At 33.0% G+C, this 21,282-nt stretch overlaps 1 protein-coding gene across 1 annotated transcript in view; it reads left to right on the forward strand.

Moving 5' to 3' along the window:
• The first annotated feature begins 17,066 nt into the window (after positions 1 to 17,066).
• The window catches only part of LOC140445727 (uncharacterized), a 513,557-nt gene continuing 509,341 nt past the window's right edge, over positions 17,067 to 21,282 (forward strand). Inside the window, exon 1 of the mRNA XM_072538013.1 lies at positions 17,067 to 17,145. Within this exon, the coding sequence (XP_072394114.1) occupies positions 17,129 to 17,145 (17 nt within the window). The 5' untranslated portion in view covers positions 17,067 to 17,128. The remainder of the gene's footprint in view (positions 17,146 to 21,282) is intronic.

A 21,282-nucleotide genomic window follows, 5' to 3' on the forward strand; every position in this document is an offset into this window, starting at 1 on the left:
TTGATATTTTGACGCAAGTTTTAAAACAACACGTTGTCCTAACATATCGGACCAAGAAAGAGTCGAGTTCTTCCATATCCATAAAAAGTTGAGAATTTTTCAGGGTAGCATAGAGGTTCGATTCTTTGGAAATTGTTGGACAGATACTCTCACTAAAGAAAACTCTGAAGAAGTCGAAGATTGATATAACGAAGCAAGGGCTTGTTCCTCTTTATCGTCTTTATCGGCAGGATAGTTAAAATTTCTTTTTAGAAAATAACCTAGCCTACTTATTGTGTTTGAAACCAAATTCATCCTCTGGATCAAAGTCAGGATCTTGAACCGAATCATCAAAATCTTCATTTCCGCTAGAATTGTCTTTCTTGTAAGAGTACATTGGTGCACCCTTTTCAAGTGCTGCACTGGAGTACTGAAACATGTCAGCTGGTTGTCGATACTAGTAGTCCAGGTTTGTGACTGAGTTCATGAAAGTAAGCTTGTCTCAAAGAAATTGTTGTCCGCATGTTGTCATCATCCTGGTCTTAAACAGACTAGGGCCCACAGTTTACTAACAGAAATGTTTTTGTAAATAATAGATCAAAACCAAACAATAAGTACCTAAATGACTTAAGGTAAAGTTACACTCAATGCTTACTTGGAATCAGCATATAGAACAAATAACCAAGAGAGCTGTAACTCCGTTAATAGTAGCAGTAGTAGTAAAACAAGTAATTGCATATGCATCAGTGATATGTTTACCAATCATGCAGTATAAAGATGCTATCCCCAAAGTAAGCAAGGTGCAAAGACTTTCTTGCCTTGGAATCATAGGGGCTATGATGGATACATCAACGGCAACTCTAGAGACCCTTTAAGACCTCGCTGTTTTACCAAAAAGCCATTTTCTTATAATCCAAATATAATTTTAGTGTTCAAATTAATTTTTTTTTTCTTCTAAAGGTTTCAAAATAGTGATACAATTTGGCATCTGGCTAAAACTATTTAAATACAATCCAAAATACATAATACTGCTTTAAAATAATATTCGTTGGCTACAAACCAAAAAAATCAAGAATATCAAATAAAGAAGAAATAGATAACTTCTTATCAGAAGCTGGAGATACTATTTACTTAGTAACAAGGGTAATATAATATAATTAAATGTAGTTTCTCTTCTTTCATTTGATTAATTGTTATGCATATTTTAAATTGCGTTGATCATTGGTTTGGCAGGCGCTTGTCGTCGTGACGATTTTTGTAAAATAAGTTTGAATTATATAGAAGATAAGATATTATCCATTAACCATATTGGTAATTAAAATTCCTTATTCTAAAACTAATATCGAAAGAACTTTGGTCGTCATTGAAGAAAATAATATTTCTTTTTAGAGGGAAACATTTGTCATTATAAAAATTTTATTAAAAAATCCTTTATAAAAGGAATGTATATAATAAAAAGACCCTTTCGGGCTACATTACAGAACGTTTTCGGACAAAAAGTCTATCATCAGTGTATTACCTGGAATAAGTATTAACACTTTAGTGAATGCAAACGTAAAGGTAAAGGTTAAAAAAGCAATGTGGTTAAATACTTACCAAGTGTACATGAGTAAATCACTAAATATTTGGATAAAAGCCCCTAAAATGGTTCAAAATTTATTATGTGTTACATTTTTGTTGAAAAGATGGTATGATGTTAAAGTATTTAACAGATACCTTGCATGGCAACGTAATACTCCGAATAGGGATTTCTGCTGACCCTCAGACAATGTCTGAATGGGTTCTAGATGACAACTGATTAAAATTACAGTTTTTGAACGGATGCATGAACAAAGCAGACAATTTAACTTGTAGTATGTGTTTTAATGTGACACCAGCCAACAATGTGCTAAATGAATATGTTAAGAAATTTTAAAATTTTTATTTATTGTTCCGTATAATAGTAGCAAACATCAATATGTTGGGATTAAAGTGTGATGTACCACGAAAATTATGTTTAAACCTTGTTAAACAATTATATGTATGAAAAGACTTTAAAAATGTTTGAATCTAAAGTTAGCGATCATCAATACATATACCTAATGGAACAAGAATAAAAGGGATATAGGTATTAATAAGCTTAGTGAAGATAGGTGTACGTATAATTTCAACCCACAAGAGGCAAAATAAAAAATCACCCACCTACAACCATTAAAATCCTGTAAGCCAATTGACAGGTCGTCCACAGGGTTTAACGCACAACAGGATAAAAAAATCCTGATACGTCTAATAATATTAATTTCAATACTGCCACTCCTGTTAACATCCCTTCTTCTTCTTCTGGTGAATATTCGTTTAGAATATTGGCGATCATTCTGGCTATAATTATTTTATTAACTGATGCTTTAAATAGATTGTGGAGAACCATTTCCTCAGGTTTTTTAACGATGATATTCTTCTTCTCTCAATTCCTCGCTTTCCAAATACTTTGCCTTGAAGGATTATTTTCAGTAATCTGTATTTAGTGCCGTTTCTCATTATTTTTCCGAGATATTCTAACTTTCTCTTTTTAATCGTATACATCACTTCTCTTTCTTTCCTAATTCTTCGTAGTACAGTCTCGTTGGTTATCTTGTCCGTCCAAGATATCCTTAGGATTCTTCTGTAGAGCCACATCTCGAAGCTTTAAGTTTTTCCTCCATCACTACAGTGAGTGTCCAGGATTCAACTTTGTAGTATACTATCGAGAAGATAACATCATGGAAGCCTTATTCCAGATTAAGGTTGTGGCTTTTAAAGGATTTGGCCATATTGTTGAATGCACTCCTAGCCTTCTTTATTCTGCATTTTACTTCTTGTGAGTGATCCCATTATTTATTTACTATTGTTCCAAGATAGGTAAACTGTTTTACTCGGTCCACTGACCATAAATTTAGTTTTTGATATATTTACTTGTAGTCCAAATCTGTCACTTACTTCATTTACTTTGTTTATTAGTTGCTGTAAACTGTTTAAACTGTCTGCAAAAATAACGGTGTCATATGCATAGCGGATGTTGCTTAGACGTTCTCCATTTAAAAGGATTCCATGTTTGCAATTTTTCAAGGCTTTACTAAATATTTCCTCTGAATATAGGTTGAATAATATAGGTGAAAGTATACATCCTTGTCTAACGCCTCGCAGAATCTGGATCGCTTCCGTCGGTTCATCTCCAAGATTTTTTATGTTATGTAATTTATAATAAAAAGTTAAGAAGTAATTTATCCATTCAGATTCTTTTTAAAATAATAAATGCATGCAGAAAATAATATTGTAAGTAAAACAATTCAAAAGTGATTTTACCATATTCGCAGCATTCCAGGAAACTTCCTACTCATCCTGTAAAATATCACTTTTGGAACTTGTTCCATTAATTACTATTAACTATATATATTTATTGCAGCAGAAGTACTTGAATGACAATTTCTATTACATTTCAATTTCTATTACAGTTACACCGTAAACAACATTGCGGAAATTTGGATTCATTTAATGCAATTATTCGCAAATCTAATTTTACATGAATGATCGCGTCGGATAATTGCAGTTAATTCATTTTTAATCTTCGCGTGACCAAGCGCACTATTTTTGTTGCACAATTTCAATAAATATTTTTTTACAATACCACGATTTAGCTAATACTCGAAAATAGATACTTCATTAAAAATATTGAAGACTTGATATTGAAATATAAGACTTGATAATTACGTAAATTAGTTTTGTAATAATTAACAATGTGGGAGTATGTCAACCTAGTTACCTTGACTTTTTAAGATTAAAAACTTGCCGGGCTAAAGCAAACCTAAGAGTTACGGTATAAACATATAGATTTGCGCAGATACTGAGACAGCTTACATTTTAAATACCCAAATTTATGCTATTATGATAAATATTAAACGTGAGCTAAATCAGTCACAAAGGATGGCTATATACGATCATACTATATTCAAATTATTAACGAGGAATTCCATTGCTTCTAAATTTGTTGATACTGGGAAGAAAATAACGCAGAAGTATTCAAGTATGACATTTATGACTTTTAAATTTTGACAATCGTTGAGAATCAAATCTTTTACTGACAGATATTCTTTTAATTATATAATTCTCATTTATTGTCTATTTTTTTAGTTATTTTTCATGCAATTTTTCATTTAAACCTACTTACAATAAATATATGATGACTAAAAACGAATTGATCGAGAGTAGTGAATCGAAGTGAACAACAGCTATTTTGTGACGCTACTCGTGACGACGCCATATTGTAGTGCTAGTTCCGTAACGATACTCATGCCAACTTCATCTTGTTTTGCTAGTTCCGTGACGCTCCTCTCAGCATTTTACTATAAAAAAGTAATACAACCCTAGTATAGAAGCTTCTCTTCAAAAGAACAAGTTGTATCTATATAATGCAGATTTGCACCAATAGCTTAATAAAGATAAGTGTAATAAAAGAGCAGAATTTTGTCGGTGAGTGTAGGAACAACTTTAGTATGATGTTAAACAGACAAACAACACGGACGTTGAATGTTTGGGTTAAAATTCTTGGACATTATGTCATAAGATCCGTCTATTTCGAGAATCACGTAAACGGAAAAATGTATCTACATTTTCTGGACAACCAATTATTAGGAGTAGTTTATGGTTATGGTTATGATAAATCGGGGCAGGACCCATTCATGAGTCCTTCAGACATCTTCAGACAGGCGGGTCCATTGTATCACCCTTATCATACGGAGTAGGCCCATAAGGACCTATTCTTCGACGTTTCTGGGCCCCAGGCTGTTCTGGGCTCCTATATCTGCAGTAATCAGCAGGAACTCCAAGTCTGAGCCCTTCATGCCGTTCTGAACGTCTAATCCTTCAGTACTCTTGTGGCCTCACAGAAAGCGACAAGTCTCTTTAAGGATAACTCACTCATTTGGTTCGGTTGTATAAAGATCGAACCCAGAATTTGCCACCTTTGATAGAGCAGTGCCGGGCACTTCCAGAGGACATGCGAGATGGTTTCCTCCCCCTCATTACAAAGACAGCACTATGGGCTATCCGCCAATCCAAGCAGATGAAGATGCCGCTTAAGTCTACAGCGGCCGGTAAGCATACTGACCACCAGAGAGCACCTTTTACGGTCTATAAGGAGAAGTTGGGCTGTAAGACTTTTGTATGGTCCCACTATGTAAAACCTAGCCTGTCTTATATCTCCACAACTGGCCCAGGAATCCTGGAACCTCCTTAGAAGAAGCTCTTTGAGACTGCCCCGACCTGTACTAAAGGGCACTCCAATCACTATCGTACCAGTGCGTCAGCCTCGTGGTGGCCTATTGGAGGTAGTAGAAATAGAGAATGTGGATATAGAAGGGGGGAAGTGAACGAGTAAGACTTTTTTTCTGAGGCTATATAAAAGACAAGGTATAAAAAGTCAAATCATATACAAAAAATACATGAAGGAGGGAATTATAAATGAATGTATGGGATTAAACAGAAATGTATTAAATAGTATCGCTCTTTTGAAGATCGCTTGCAATTATGTATTGACGTAGATGGATGCCCTTTGAACAGTTATTATAAATTCAACGATTTGCTTGATATTTTTAGTAAATATTTGATTAGATTTAACTTTATTTGTATATTAAACATCACTTCACTTTAGGCTAATTTGTTAATTGGCATACAAGTTAGATTTTGAATAATGGTTGTAATTAGAATACCTATTATCGCCACAACCTAACTGTAAGTCTAAGCTAATTGTATTTTACACACCAACATTACTCATTCCAAGTATCGACCAAAAAAAGAAACCAACAGCACACACACACACACACACACACACACACACACACACACACACATTTTGAAAAGTAGCCTCACCTGCTAACGTATCAGCAATGTACACGCTATTTACTTCTGAAAATATAAATAAATATTTGATGGCAAATTTAACTATTATATAAAATAAATAAGATGTTTAAATATAAAACTTGAGTATAGTTTGACAGAAATTTATTAACTACCAACCTAAAAAAATATATGATGACCAGAAACGAATTGGAGATTGAATTGCAAGATGGAGAGTAGTTAATCGATGTGAAGACCGCTATTTCATGACGCTACTCGTAGTGCCGTTTCGTGCTGTTCGGACTTTTTAATATTTGTTAAATGGCAACCATGTCTACACCGCGCTTGGTTATGCGCATTTAACAAATATTAAAAAGTCCGAACATGGAATCCATAGGTCGCTGGATCATATCCGGCTCGAAGGACCAAAAATGTATAATAGAATGTGAAAACACTGGTTTGTTTTTACTTCTCCACTGGTAAATAGAATTGAAGTGAACACTGTGGACTGTAATTTCGTTTAATTGTAATAGAATAGATTTTACACGTCTAGGTATGTGTACACTCTTACTTCTTACTTATTCTAAAAATGGTATGAATGCGCATAACCAAGCGCGGTGTAGACGTGGTTGCCATTTAACAAATATTAAAATGTCCGAACACGTGGTGCTTCTTCCGTGACGCTCGCCTCAGCAGTTCACTATAGAGAACAAGTAATACAACGCCAGTATACCAGCTTTGCTTTAAAAATCTTTTGAAGTTCTTCTTCTTCTTCTTCCCCTTTATAAGCAATTCTGCTTGTTCATTGGCGGATTAATACCCCTATGGCAGGTTGCCACTCCTTCTTTTGCACTGTCATCCGATACTTCTGCCGATTGCTGACTTATCTCTTGCTATTTTGACGACAGGGGTCTTCCTCATTCTGCTTATGTGGTTGTCTGCTGCGCGCGGCACTAGAGAATTAGGCGCGTTGAATCGCTAAAGTTGAAAATCGTTGAAAGTATCGTCAGCTGTGTCTGTAGTGAAAATGTGGAGTGCTTACAGTGTCCTATTTTAGGGGGAACCACCAGTATCAGATATAATTTTAGGAAATTACCTAGGGACCTATATTCTTTTATAATATTGCTATGGATTTATCCATTTAATATTGAGCAATGATTGTAAACATTCTTTATAGTTTAAACTTCAATGAAAATTATTAACTGTGTCTAAAGACATATATGATATGAGTTATTTTACCCAAGAGTATTAAGTATAATGAATATACATAAAAACATAATTTTGTTTTCTTAGGATTTAACATTTTGTCAGCACATTATCTCAAATTCACACTTAAATCAATATGTTTTTACTATTAGGTCTGTTGAATGTTTGTTCTTTACACAAAATTTAGTCTATACTTCATATTTATTAAAGGCGGTAAAATATACATTACAATTCAGTTGTTTATAAACCACTTTCAAAGCATAAAGAACCTTTTAAGCTTTGTTTATATTATTTTGTGTATATTAATTGAGTTAATTGGAGTAGCCCACTTTGATAAAAAAATACAGTCAATTTATGGATATTTCAAGGTGACAATCTAAAAAAAGCTGATTTCCTCCCATGCATTTTATTAGAAACACTTGAAATTTAAAAAAAATTTAAAAATCGTAAGATGTAAGACCTTAATCGTGAGATCGTGAGATTTGTCTTCAATTCGTGAGTAGATTCGTCATTTACAACAACTACAACAATAAAGGTAAATAATTGTACACTAATATTTCATTATCGTAAACTATGATTGATTGATTAATTGTTAGATTGACACAAAAGTTGAGAAACTGAGTTTATAGCGGCAATTCCTTGTTCCTATTGTGCAATTTAATAATATTCATATCAATAAATATTCTACCGAGAAAAAGACGTTGTCACGTAAAATCTTCGCCCGTAAAACCGACTTTACAGGCAACCGATTTTTTTTTCTATTTTGTGTCCATTTATTTATACACTGTACGTTACATTTTCTTCTAATGTCTTCACTTCTCTTTTGATCTCTCAGCGTATTTCCTGTAATTCTTCTCAGTACTCTCATCACTGTCGTTTCCAGTAATCTTTGCGTTGTGGCTGTGTCAGGTCTTGTTTCTGAGGCATATGTCATTATTGGTCTTACACTGGTTTTATAAGTTCTTGACTTCATCTCAGTGTTAATATGTCTGTTTCGGCATATAGTGTTATTAAGGCATCCTAATAGTGTATTTGCTTTTTGTACTCGATCTCTCATTTCTTTGTCTAGGTCTCCATAGCTGGACAGTGTAATTCCAAGGTATTTTAATTCCGTTACGTGTTCAATACTGATGCCATCAATTTCTATTTTACATCTGGTTGGTTTTTTGCTGATTACTATTGTTTTGGTTTTCTGAGATGATATTGTCATATTAAATTCTTTTGCTCTTATTTTAAATCTGTAGACCAGTCTTTGCAGACCATCTTCATCTTGGACTATCAATATTGCATCGTCTTCGGAACAGAGTATTTTTATTTCTTTATTTCCCATTCTGCATCCTGTTCCTTTGTTAACACTTTTGATGATTTCGTCCATGATTAAATTGAAGAGCATAGGGCTCAATAAGCCCACTTGTCTTATCCCGCTGCTAATTTTTATAGGTTCTGTAAGTTATCCATCTATTCTTACTGTTATTTTGTTGTTTTGGTATATACTTTCGATCATTTTTATAATATTTAGAGAAACTTCTATATTATACAAAAGATGGATTACATCTTTGAGTCTCACTCTGTCAAACGTTTTCTTAAAGTCAATCAGATAGAGAAATGCTGGTCTATTATACTTTAATGATTTCTGAGTAATTTGCCTTATAACGAATATTGCATCTGTACACGATCTTCCTTTACGAAAAGCCTGTTGTTCATCTACTAAACTTATCCTCTGATTGTACTTGTAAAATTTTAATTGTAAGTTTTAGTGTAATATTTAACAAGTTTATACCTCTGTAGTTTTCTGGCTGTTTTTATCTCCTTTTTTGAATAGTAGATCTAGTTCGCTTGTTCTTCATTCTTCCGGTATTTTATTGTGTTTTATAATTTTATTGACCAAAGAGGGCTGATCGGACAACGAAGAAGAGGAAGACCGAGACTTAGGTACCAAGACAACCTAGAAAATGATTTGAAGTCTATCGGAATTAGAGCATGGAGAAGAGTTGCCAGAGACAGGGGCGAATGGAGGATTGTTCTGAAGAAGGCTTTGGCTCATAAAGAGCTGTAACGCCACTGATGATGATGATGATGATGATGATAATGTTATTAATTAATGTTGTTAATTGTTTTGTCATTGATGCTCCACAATATTTCAGGAATTCATTTGGTATATCGTCTTTACCTGCTTCTTTTCTGTTATTTAGCCTTTCAAATATTTTACGAACTTCGTATACATTTATATTAAGTTCTTTATTTATGATAATTTCGGGTGTTTCCGGTTTTAGCGTCATTTGTTTTCCCTCTGTATAGAGCTTTTTAGGTAGTCAATCCACATATCTTTTTCTATGTGTTTTGGTTCTATTTGATCCTTTACCTCCGTTCTTTGACCTCTTATAAAGCGCCATATTTCCTTCTGCAGTCCGTAAAAATCATGTTCCATTTCTTTCGAAAATCATTATCGGTAATCATTTTTTATTTTTCTTACAAGTGCTTGTGCCTCCATCAATTCGGGAAGTACGGGATGCAATAAAACACCTAAAAAATAATAAATCTCCAGGAAGTGATGGTATACCCGCGGAACTTATTAAATGTGGAGGTGCTACTCTGACTAATCATATATACAAAATCATACTGAGAGCCTGGAATGAGGAACAAATCCCAGAAGAGTGGTGTATTGGGATCGTTTGCCCGCTACACAAAAAGGGCGATGAATTAGAATGTAGAAACTATAGCTCCTTAATACAGCATACAAAATATTTTCGAGTATTTTATATGGTCGCCTGAGTGAATATTCAGAGTAGCTTCTTGGCGAATATCAAAGTGGTTTTAGGCCTGGTTGATCAACAACAGACCAGATCTTTGTGCTAAGGCAAATACTGGAAAAAACCAATGAATTCAATATCGACACATACCATCTTTTCGTAGATTTTAAATAGGCCTATGATAGTGTCCTAAGAAATAAATTGTATGATGCCATGGATGAATTCCACATGCCCGATAAACTGATAAGATTGGTTAAGGCTACAATGCGTAAAGTTGTTTGCAAAGTCGAAATACAGGGCGAACCATCACAGGTATTTGAAACGCATGTTGGGCTGCGACAGGGAGATGCGCTGGCGTGTCTCCTTTTCAACATAGCTTTGGAAAAGGCGGTCAGGGATGCCCAAATAGACAGCAGAGGAAACATTTTTAATAAATCAACCCAAATTTTGGCATATGCAGATGATGTTGATCTAGTTGCCCGCACAACACGCAAGCTAGAAGAAATGTATACCACCTTGTCAAATGCCTCAAAAAATATGGGCCTGCAAGTAAATGAAAATAAAACTAAGATAATGGCATCAACACCCAACAATAGAGCCAGAAACATCGGCCACCAATTCACCGTTGATAATTCGACCTTTGAAGTGGTGGACAAATTCACATACTTAGGCTCCCTGATCACCAAGGAGAACGTCGTGACGGAAGAAATCAAGCGAAGAATAATCCTAGCAAACAAATACTATTTTGGACTGAGTAGACATATGAGAAGCAGAAACTTAAGCCAAAAAACAAAAATAACCATATACAAAACCCTTATACAACCAGTGTTGACAAATGGGTCGGAGACATGGACCATTTCCAAGGCAGATGAAAATCTCCTGCTTATATTTGAACGAAGGATCCTGAGAAGAATATTTGGTGACATCTGTGAAAATGGTGTTTGGAGAAGGAGGTACAACTACGAGATATATCACAGATATAAACATATATTTGGTGGTAAAGACGTAGTATCCTTTATAAAAATATTAAGACTAAGATGGGCAGGACATATGGCAAGATCACAGCAGAACAACCCTCCTAGAAGAATCCTTATGTCACAACCTGTGGGAAGTAGAAATAGGGGTAGACCAAAACTCAGTTGGAGGGATGGTGTAGATGAGGATGGTAGACAAATAGGCGCAGCAAACTGGCAACAGTTGGCAATGGATAGAACTGACTGGCGTAATAGACTTGGGAAGGTCGAGGCTCTTTTATAGGGCTGTAGCACCAATGATGATGATGATGATGATGACAAGTGTGTGTGATTCATTTCTAATTGTCTTGTAATTATGGTATACCTCTTGCGTTTTGGTTGACATGTATTTCAGGTAGGCTTTTTTCTTTTCTTTACATTTTTCCTTTAATTCTGTACAAAACCACGGAGTTCGCCTTGGGAACGATATTTATTTTTATTTATATTTCTTTCACCAATAATTTTTGGAATAGGTATCTTGTGGAGTCATCCTGTAGGCTTCCGACTTTTATCTTTTGAACTTAAATATATTTTAAGATGTTAAATCTCTACAATTCTACAGGTTTCTACCAGGTTCTTTTACCACGGGTTTTTTAAGGTTCTTATTCAACTACGTTGTATAAAATTAAACTATTACCTTATATTGCAAAAACGAGAACATCGAGAAGAGTAAAAAATGTAAAAATATACAGAGTGTTTCATTAAAAAAGAAAACTTTTTTCCAACTAATAATGTGAGTTGCTCTGTGTATTTAAAAAGTATGGTCCTGTTTATGCTGCAACTTTTATCTAAATATGTAATTTTTTTCGTATCTCTTACGACAAATAGGTAACTGGACTTCCTCATACTAATGCCGCTCCCTGTATAATATTTATTACCTTAGCAGGCAATAATGATATTTTATATAGTTTTATAAGTGGAAAAAAAATGTTTAAAGACAAACTTGGATGATGGATGTAGTTCTTTCTTTTCTTCATCAAAGTCAAAGTCGTGTTTTTTAAAACTTATCCAAACTATCGGATAAGTAGTCACTACCCCTAAATTATTGCCAATAAATTGGACTACTATCAAATGAATGGGAACATCGAATACGAATTTTCGTAGTCGAACGTAGGTGTTATTCAACCCTGTTATTCTCTAGCAGGTTATAAACTAGTCAGTCTAGTAAAGTTTTTATCTGTGTACTGGCGAACAATAGATATATTTCGTCCCACATACAGTTAGGAAGTTTTGAGCTATAAATGCGGATAACTAATGCTCGAGTGAAGTTAAAAAGTTAGTTTTGTTGAAGAGTTCGGCAAGTACAGGGTAATCTATATAATTGGCTTTGTTATGTTGACCACAAACAAAACCAGACAGAGAAGTAAAATCTACTATGCGGTAAGGTAGGTTATGGTCAGTGGCGAGATCAATACAGGGAACGCTGCAGAGATAAATAACTTTTTTTTTTTATAAATACTTTATTTAACCCTACAGTAGACGGGTGGGTTAAAAATTACACGATTAGACGGATGAGGCCTGTCAGGACCATTATTTTGACAATTTTTTAATGTAAAATTTTTTTTTGCAAAAATAAATTATTTATTAAAATAAAATACGCTTTTACATTTCCTACAAAAACAAAATTTATTTAGTCTAGTAAAGAACTGTGCTCTAAACTTGAACTGTCTTTTTCCTAATTTTGGTTAAGACACTCCGCACAACAGGCTGTAATCGGCTCCAGACAAAGTCGGCCCTTCACAATTTGCAAAAAAATCTAGTTCTACGGCTCTTACAATATTTGCATTATGTCCTTTTGTTTGGTGGGAGCTCTGGATGCGCTGAATCTCGTAATATAGCTTGGTATTATATTACTCACATGTTTTGCGGCAATTTGGCGCACACCTCTAGGCAACTTCTCTGTTAAAATTCGTGCTGCAATGTTTGATTTAACCAGGTCACGTCCTAGTTTTTTTTTGAAAACCTCTTCTGTATTTGCTACAGTGTGCATCTTGATTATTGTCCACAGTTATAGCAAAAGCATTAATGACAGCCAAATTTAGCAGTCCATAAGATGTTACTATTGTCCATCTTCTCGTTGCCCCGACTACGTTGTACGTTGAAGCCATTCCATTTACCACAATTACTTCACTTTTTGTTAGGTTGTAGAAAGATATTATTTCTGGCTGTTAAGCATCTCTAGTTGACGGATCTGTTGACAATCTCGCGATGCAAAGACGATACTAGTAAGACATTTTTAGATTTCTTGGGAACATGAAAGACAAATACAGAAGACAATACTGGTATATCATTTGCTCTTAGCAGTATTTCTGAAAGCTTTCGTTATGAACCATACAAATGTTGGCACATTCTTATTGCAACATCGAAACATTTATTTGACACCAGAAACGGTGCTTGAGATTGCTAACCTGCATAAATCTCCATGTTGTACGTGTAAACGGTTCTCGAATCAACCAATAAAAACAATTTTGTTCCATATTTGTTGGGTTTATTAGGAATGTATGTTCGAAACAAGTTTCGTTCTCGGAAAGCTAAAAGCATTACGTCTAATGTAAGATATTATCAAAGAGTATAAGAAGAATTACATTTTTGGTTAAAAACTTCAAATTCTTCTTCTTCTTCTTTTGGCATCATAACCCTGTATGGGTCTTTGCCTGTCTGGCTATGTCCTTCCATTCAGATCTCTCTTGTGCCCTTCTTCTCTATTGTCTTATGTTCATTGTTTTCAGGTCGTCTTCCACGTCATCCAACCATCTCGTTCTGGGCCTTCCTATGGGCTTCCATTGTAACATTTTCTTTGTTGTTTTTACATCATTTTGTCTCTGAACATGTCCCAGCCATGACAGTCTTTGACTTTTCACAAATCTTACAATGTCATAACCTTCATTTAACTAAAAACTTCAAATACTTCTCTAAAAGCAGCCAGTGTATAAATAATACTTCTTTTTTTCCACGTGTCTGTGTCATCAAATCTAATCACACGAGACAGGAATCTAAATCTTCGCTGCGACATAGCAGCTACGAAGATTTCAGATCCCATTCCATCGTTTACCAAATAGTCTTATAAATTTCTTATTGCTCCTTTTTCAGAGAAAAGCAAACCAAAATAACCTGCAATTCTTCTTTGGATGTTTGTTTGGATTTTCACATCATGTTTATTGTGGACCAACTTTTCCGATGTAAATATTTGTACATCGCACATTTACGTCAAGAATATCGCTAAGTAAATGATTCCGTGCCTCAGTTGGAGTCATTATATTTGTTGTTTGTCATATCGGGCCTGGTAAATGAGAGATCATATTTTGGAATTTTTCTCCATTTAATTACATTTTTTCCGAAATAATAAAAACGCCTATCATGAGCTGATCCTTCTACACGATTAGCACATTTTCATCTTGTTCATCTTCTTCTTCAATATAAGTTTCATTATTGCTTAACTATTTGTGATCTAAGGTATACAATATCCTTCAGAATCATTTTCATCCGAAAATTCCTCGGTATCCGTTGGAACTGTCTTGTATACTTGTTGTCAACTTTGCACTTTTTTCTTATATGGATCCATGCAGCGTTGTCCGCCCTCTTCCTCTGGCTTTTGTCCCATCGATCCTCTTCGGTCAAAAACTTTTTTAACTGTTTCACCTTTTTCTCGCCTGTTTACATGCCTTATTCATCTAAAGCATGCTAGCTTAATGAATTTTACAACGTCCAAAACTTCTCCTACCTATGGTCTTTTATTTTCTCCATATATTCTTCTTAGGATTTTTTGCTCAAAACGTTTAAGCAGTTCTTAATCCTTCTGGGTAGGTGTAAGTGAGCATGTTTCTGCTCCGTTTGTTAGCATTGGTTTTATTAATGTTTTATAGACGGTCACTTTAATTTTTCTGAATATTTTTGAGACTATTTGTCTTCTCAAGCCATAGTAACACTTATTGGCAAGCGCTATTCTTGTTTTAATTTCTTTGCTAACGTTGTAATCTTTAATCAACAGCGAGTCTAGGTAAATGAAGGTGGCTACATCTTACAGTTTTTAATAGTCAATTATTATTCTTTTAGTACTTAATCTAGTACGACATATATGTCTGGTATTTTGGTAATTTATATTTAGTCAAATTCTATATACAGATGCTTTTAACGACCGGAATGCATTGGTCAGAGACCTCGTGAACCTAGCTGCGATGTCGATGTCATCTGCATATCTGACAACTTGTACATATTTGTTAAAGATAGTACTATTTGTGTTAATTTAAGACTCGAATTACTTTTTTCAGAGTAGGGTTAAATAAAAAAAAAAGAATAGGTTATCATCCTAACAGTCTATTTTTGCAATGGAAGAGTCTTGGAAGATCCTTCTAGATTCTGATCATGCTCACTGCTCCTGTAAGTGTTAGTTTAGTTAGTTAAATAAAATGAAGCGGTATTTTAAATTCCCCATAGCTACCATGAAGTTTATATCTATTAACTAAGTCATATGCGGCTTTGAAATCCATGAGTACATCGTGGGTGTCGACATCGAACTCTAGGGTTTTTTCAATAATCTGCTTCACTGTAAAGATTTGGTAAGTTGTTGATTTATCAGACCAGAAATCAGACAAATATTTTCTCACTATTTGTATGGCGTTGGAAAGCATTCTTTTTTTGTACAATATGTTAAATAATACTTTTGTAGTGTCGTTACAAAAGTTGTCGGTAGTTAGGCAGTAAATACATTAGCTTTTCGTTTTGTCTTTTTTGTCATGACATTTTTACGAAGACTTCTCGTCTCCTGTCCTTCATTTATCGTAAGTATGTAGTTATGGTATTTCGACGTATGGATGTTATCCGTTTTTCTCTTTCTTGCTCGTGGTATGCTGCTTCTTAGAAAAAGGGAGAGTAACTGGTGACGGTCTTAATTTGGTCTGACCATCGAAGTGGCGATATCCCTCGAGTTCTTTTATTATTTACTTTTTCTTCAACTACCAACTTCTCTATTCCTTTTCTTTATCTGCTATGTGTCCAGAATACTTCAATATACTTTGGTTAATTATTGTGGTTAACCTAGTTCTAATGTCCAGAGTATGCGAGTCAGACTTTTGATGGTCCAAGTTTCTTCACCCAAGGTTGCGATAGAATAGATAAGTAATCGTTCTAGGCGTAGGTGTTGTTCTTAGTTATGGCAGTAGCTTTATAGGTTTTAGTAAGTTCATCCTCCTACGTTTTTTATTTCCGGCTGGATATTTCTTGTTCAATCAATGATCACATTTAATCTTCTGTGCATTTATTTAAGTCCATATTTATGATTAGTAGTATCTAGTCTGTTCATAATATGTTCAAGTTTATTTGTTGATAATGCTAATATTATAGTGCTCTCATCAGCATAGAGAATTGCTGATTTTTCGACATCCTAGTGTCATTTTACCTTGCCATCCATCGAAAAAATACGCATTTTCTACTTGCTATAAGAAAATATGCTACCTGATGTCTGGAATAATAGAAACGATATAAAAACTCGAATTGAAAAAGCTAGAAGCTTTTTAAGTATCAATATACGTATAAGAATTCTTAGATGTTAAGTCGTTAGTGTCCTCTTCTACGAAGCAGAAAACTAGATTCTCACAGAAGATGCCATGAGATTTCCACAGAAGATCTTGATTTCATGCTTAGAGCTTCTACACTGTCTCTCTGAGTGAGTGAAATCAAATCTCACCTGTCTTTTCGGTAACAAATTTTCTGTTTAAAACTTTTTTTATACCATATGATTATTTATATCTAAAAAGTTCCAAACCGAGAGCTCAGAGTTAATCTCATGTTCAATGTTTTAAAGTAGACAAAAAGTGAAAATAGTATTCATTAATTTTTATTTTTAAGGTAATATGTAATATGTTATAAACCTAACATAAATGTTTTCATTATATTAGGAACTTGTTTTAAAGTTTTGTCAATTTTAGTAATTTTTTTGTCTACAAACATAACTTGTGTTCAGTATTTTTAATTTTGAAATAGAAATAGCGGTGGCATCAGTTGGATTTGCAACTAGTTAAACTTTATTATCAAATCTCCTAAAAGGACTGAAAGAGCATCGTAATGCAAATGTAATGGATTTTAGCGTTTCAAAAAAAAAGTACTTGTGTATCAATGTGTAAGTATGACTCTGTATGTGGGCGAAACAAGTGGGGATAGGGGTAGCGGAAAGAAGATGAACAAGAAGGCATAGCGACGCCGACGTCGCGACGTCGACGACGTTGTTGTAGCGGGTCAGTCAGTGTGCCGACGTTTATCGACCGACTCGCGTCTTCATCCGGTCGAAAAAAGTTCGACCACGCGGCTCGGACCAAATGAGGCCTCCATAGACACATGAACCTAAATATAAGGTAGGTTTTTTGACAGTGACTAAAAAAGAGGAATATCTTATCGTATGTTAGTTGCTTTCCCCAAAAAAATTTCCCGACCAAGATTATGCAAGTTTTAAAGTGTTTTAGAGTAAGTTTTTAAACATTTCACAACTTTTATATTGACAGCTTTCATGTAACAAAACATTAAAAATGCTTAATTCGTACTACACCAGGGCAGATCTATGAAAAAAGATTAAGCATATTTGGATGTGAGAGATTGTCTGATTTCTGCAGAAAAAGTTAGTAAAGTTAGGAGTTAGGGATAACTTCAGCAATAATAATTGACCTATTTCCCCTTTTAGTAAAGTCGGGAATATTAATAAAAAAATTAAAATATTTAAAAATTACTAAAAACATCGTTTTTTCTACTTTCCTTGCTTATAACTAAAACGATATTATGGAGTAAAGTCGTAAAAAAATTAAATAGCGGTATTTGAATTTTCTATAAGATGCGTCTGGTTACAAATATTTTAATTTATTATTCTTGCTGCAAAATAGCAATAAATAAAAAATGGAGGAAACAAGCATTTTATTACTCAATGTTTTTCAACCACTTAGATTGCCCTTAGGACCTTTATAATTTGCCTAGAAAATATGTATAATATAATAAAACAAACCACCAAATTTCATAAAAATTAATTGATTAGATTTCGCATAATACTTTTGCAATCTAATTTGTATTTTATCTACTTGAAATTCTTTACAACTCGTATAGAAGTTTGCTAAATTTAAACATATAAAAAAGCACCCTTGCTATCTAACGTATTTTATAGAATTGAAAATCTGATTATTTGGGCTGCTTCAGGAATGTTTTAAAATTATAAACAATTTTTTGACTTAAAAACAAATAGAATATCTCGGTAACTATTACTTTAAATTAAATTTAGAAAACGGCATTGGAAAAGACTTGGCAAAACACTTCTTTTAAAAGCAAATAAAGTTGAATTATAAGCAGTGGTTCCTGAGATACAACCGGTCAAATTTCGTATTTTCAATATATTCATAACATATAGTAGGTATAATAATAAAAATGATCAGCATTGCGTGTGGAAAATACCAAAAAAACTGGGTTAAAAAAAATAATTTCAGTTAATAAGTTTGAAATTGGTATAAGCACGTAGAAAATGTATTTTCTCGGATTCCAATTGAGTAATTTTCTTCTTTTTTCTACTCCGATGTAACTCGAATAGAAACGTCTAAATAACGTATTACCAAATCCCAAATATGCTTTTGTTTTGTTTTAAATAAATTTATTTATAACAAAATAATAATAAATATTTTATCATATGTTTTCGTTTCCTTTTGTTTATATAACTAGTTATTTAAATAAAATAAAATATTGTTTAATACTTAGAGTGTCCATCGGTAAAAAAGTTTATGATATATACTATCTCCAAACTTTGAACATCGCTTCATTAGTCTGATACGGTTTCCTCTGCGATGTTGTTTGTTCTGGGGCGCTTTTCCTTTAATTTTCCCAAAACATGTCGATTTTATGATATACTGAAAATTTATAGATACTGCTATTTTTTTAATTAAATACCTCAAAAATTGTAATAAAGAAAAAAAAAATAAAATTACTCCGATTTTTCTGTCTGACGGTAAAAGTGGCTGATTTTATGACTATAAAAAATTTATTCACAACCGTTTTTTCCACACAGTTTTTGTTTTAAAATGAAATATAAAATATGATATAATAGGTGTCTGATAGTACAATAGAGTCGTTTTAATATAATTAAAAAAATTTTATAATTTTTCTTTTGAACATGGTACCTTGCGTTCATAAGTATATATTTGGCTGGTAATAACCGGCTGATTTTTTTACAATTTAAAAAAAAATCTATTGTTTTGATGTTTGATCCAAAAATGTTTCTGATGAAACTGGCAGCGATAAGGTAAATACCTTCGATAGTAGTGATAACGACAATTGTGATGAATGCTACGACAATTTGAAAATTTAACTAATTTTGTAATTTTTTTTTTCTATTTTGAAAATGTACACGTATTTTTATATTAACTAAATAATATTTTCAAATATTTCTTCTTCTTCTTGCTGTGCCTATCCGTTTCAGATATTGGCGACCATCATGGCAATCTGTATTTTGCAAACTGCTGTTATGAAAATATTTGTGGTTGTTGTGTTAAACCACGTACGTTTTCATCCAGGAAATCCGTAGCCTTCCTGGTCATCGTTTTTCTTTACTTTTTCTTGTAGAATTATTTGCAGCAACCCATATTTTCGTTGTTACTCATGATATGACCAAATTATTCGGTTTTGGCTGTTTTTACTGTGGTTAACAACTCTTTTCCTTTTTGCATCCTTAATAAAATGTCCTGGTCAGTAACGTGGTTGGTACAGAATATCTTTAGGATTCGACGATAAAACCACACTTCAAAAGCCTCAATTTTCTTGCAGGTAGCATCTGTAAGAGCCCACGACTCAACTCCGTACAACAATATAAGAATAATAAGAATAATACATTTTGTTTTAAAAAAGGTAAAAGAAATAATAAATTAGACTTACAATCAATTTAATTTAACTATTCAGACGACCGGTTTTGCTTTCTACAATATGCAAAGCATCTTCAGGTCTCGATACAAAGTTAAATAAATGCTGAAATAATAAACCCATATGAGGGTGTTGTCTAATCAAGATAAACAAAGATAGATGATATAAATTATATAAATTACAGTCATTATGCCAATATTACATGTCTGTGGTTTTTCAAAGTGAATAAAATGTTTAAGTAGACAAGGTAAGACCCACAAATTGGTAAAATAGTCTATTAAACTGTAATGAATTAATAAATGAACAAATAAATAAAACATTACTTACATGCCGGTACTCTATTAATTGATGGTTGAAAGAACATGGTTCAAACTATCTTGTATTGTTGATTGGAGAACTCAAGTCTGCTATTGTAATTGTTTGACAGTAAACGGGGAGGTTCTTGAGGAGACAGATTTTATCCAATGAAGTAGAGATAGGTGTAATGTAATTGTTTGTTTGATGAAAGTAATGTTCTATACCATTAAGTTATTTATATTTATTCTAGAGATATATTTATGAAATGTGTGTTATTTATTGAGATTTTTATTTTTGAAGGTGACAGTTATGAGACAATGAATGAGAGTAGATGTACAAATTGTGTGGGTGTGCAATTCTATCAACTTGTAATTATCAAATTTCTTTGATAAAGTTCTGTTGCAATATGTAGCAAATGGTTGTAAAGTCCAATATATAAAGTTAAAATTAAAATTAAGGACACTTTAAGACACACAGAGAACACACAGAAAACACTTAAAAAACTTAAAAAACGGGGGGACGAAACATACATTAAATTTAAAAAGGGGAGGATTTGAAAGTACTACATCTCTTACTTGGAGACAATGAGTTTTTTATGTTATATATTAGATTTTAGAGGTAAATTTGACAAATGTAGGTTAAAGTGTGACAGTTCTTCTTCTATTTTAAATGCTGTAAGTTAAGCTGTAAGTTAAGTTATCTAGTTTTATGAAAATAAGCTGATATTAATAAATGTCAAAATTTTTTTATTGTAGATATCAAAGTTATTTGATGTGTTAATATTGGCATACTTTTACAAACTTTAAATAATTAAATTTTAATGTAACAATATAAATAATTGTAATACATCTTCTATGATAACTAACTTAGCTTAGTCAAAGTTACAGGACAAACTTAAGTGATTATTTGGTAATTAAATTAAATATGTACATTTGTAATCAAAATGTATAACAAAATTACAAACTTTCTTTGAAATAATTGTTGGTGTGAGTTATCTGCCATAAATATTTTTAAATATGTATTCCAGTTCTGATATATTAATATGGAACTTAAATAATAAACAAATAAACTATAAAGTGTTATCTATTTAAACCGGTGTAGCAGTATAGCAGTTTATAGTAAAAATATAATATTTCTATTTGAAAATGTAGATTTGCATATGATTAGGAATAACAAAGATCCATTTAATTAATACTACTAGTCTGAACGACTTTACAATGTTGTGTTGGGAATCATCAAACCACGTGTTGAATTTGAAATAAAATATTTTGTAAAATGAGTGTATTTCGAAACCAGATGGGATGTAATAA

Source organism: Diabrotica undecimpunctata, chromosome 7 (genome assembly GCF_040954645.1).
Source record: "Diabrotica undecimpunctata isolate CICGRU chromosome 7, icDiaUnde3, whole genome shotgun sequence".
Taxonomy (NCBI): domain Eukaryota; kingdom Metazoa; phylum Arthropoda; class Insecta; order Coleoptera; family Chrysomelidae; genus Diabrotica; species Diabrotica undecimpunctata.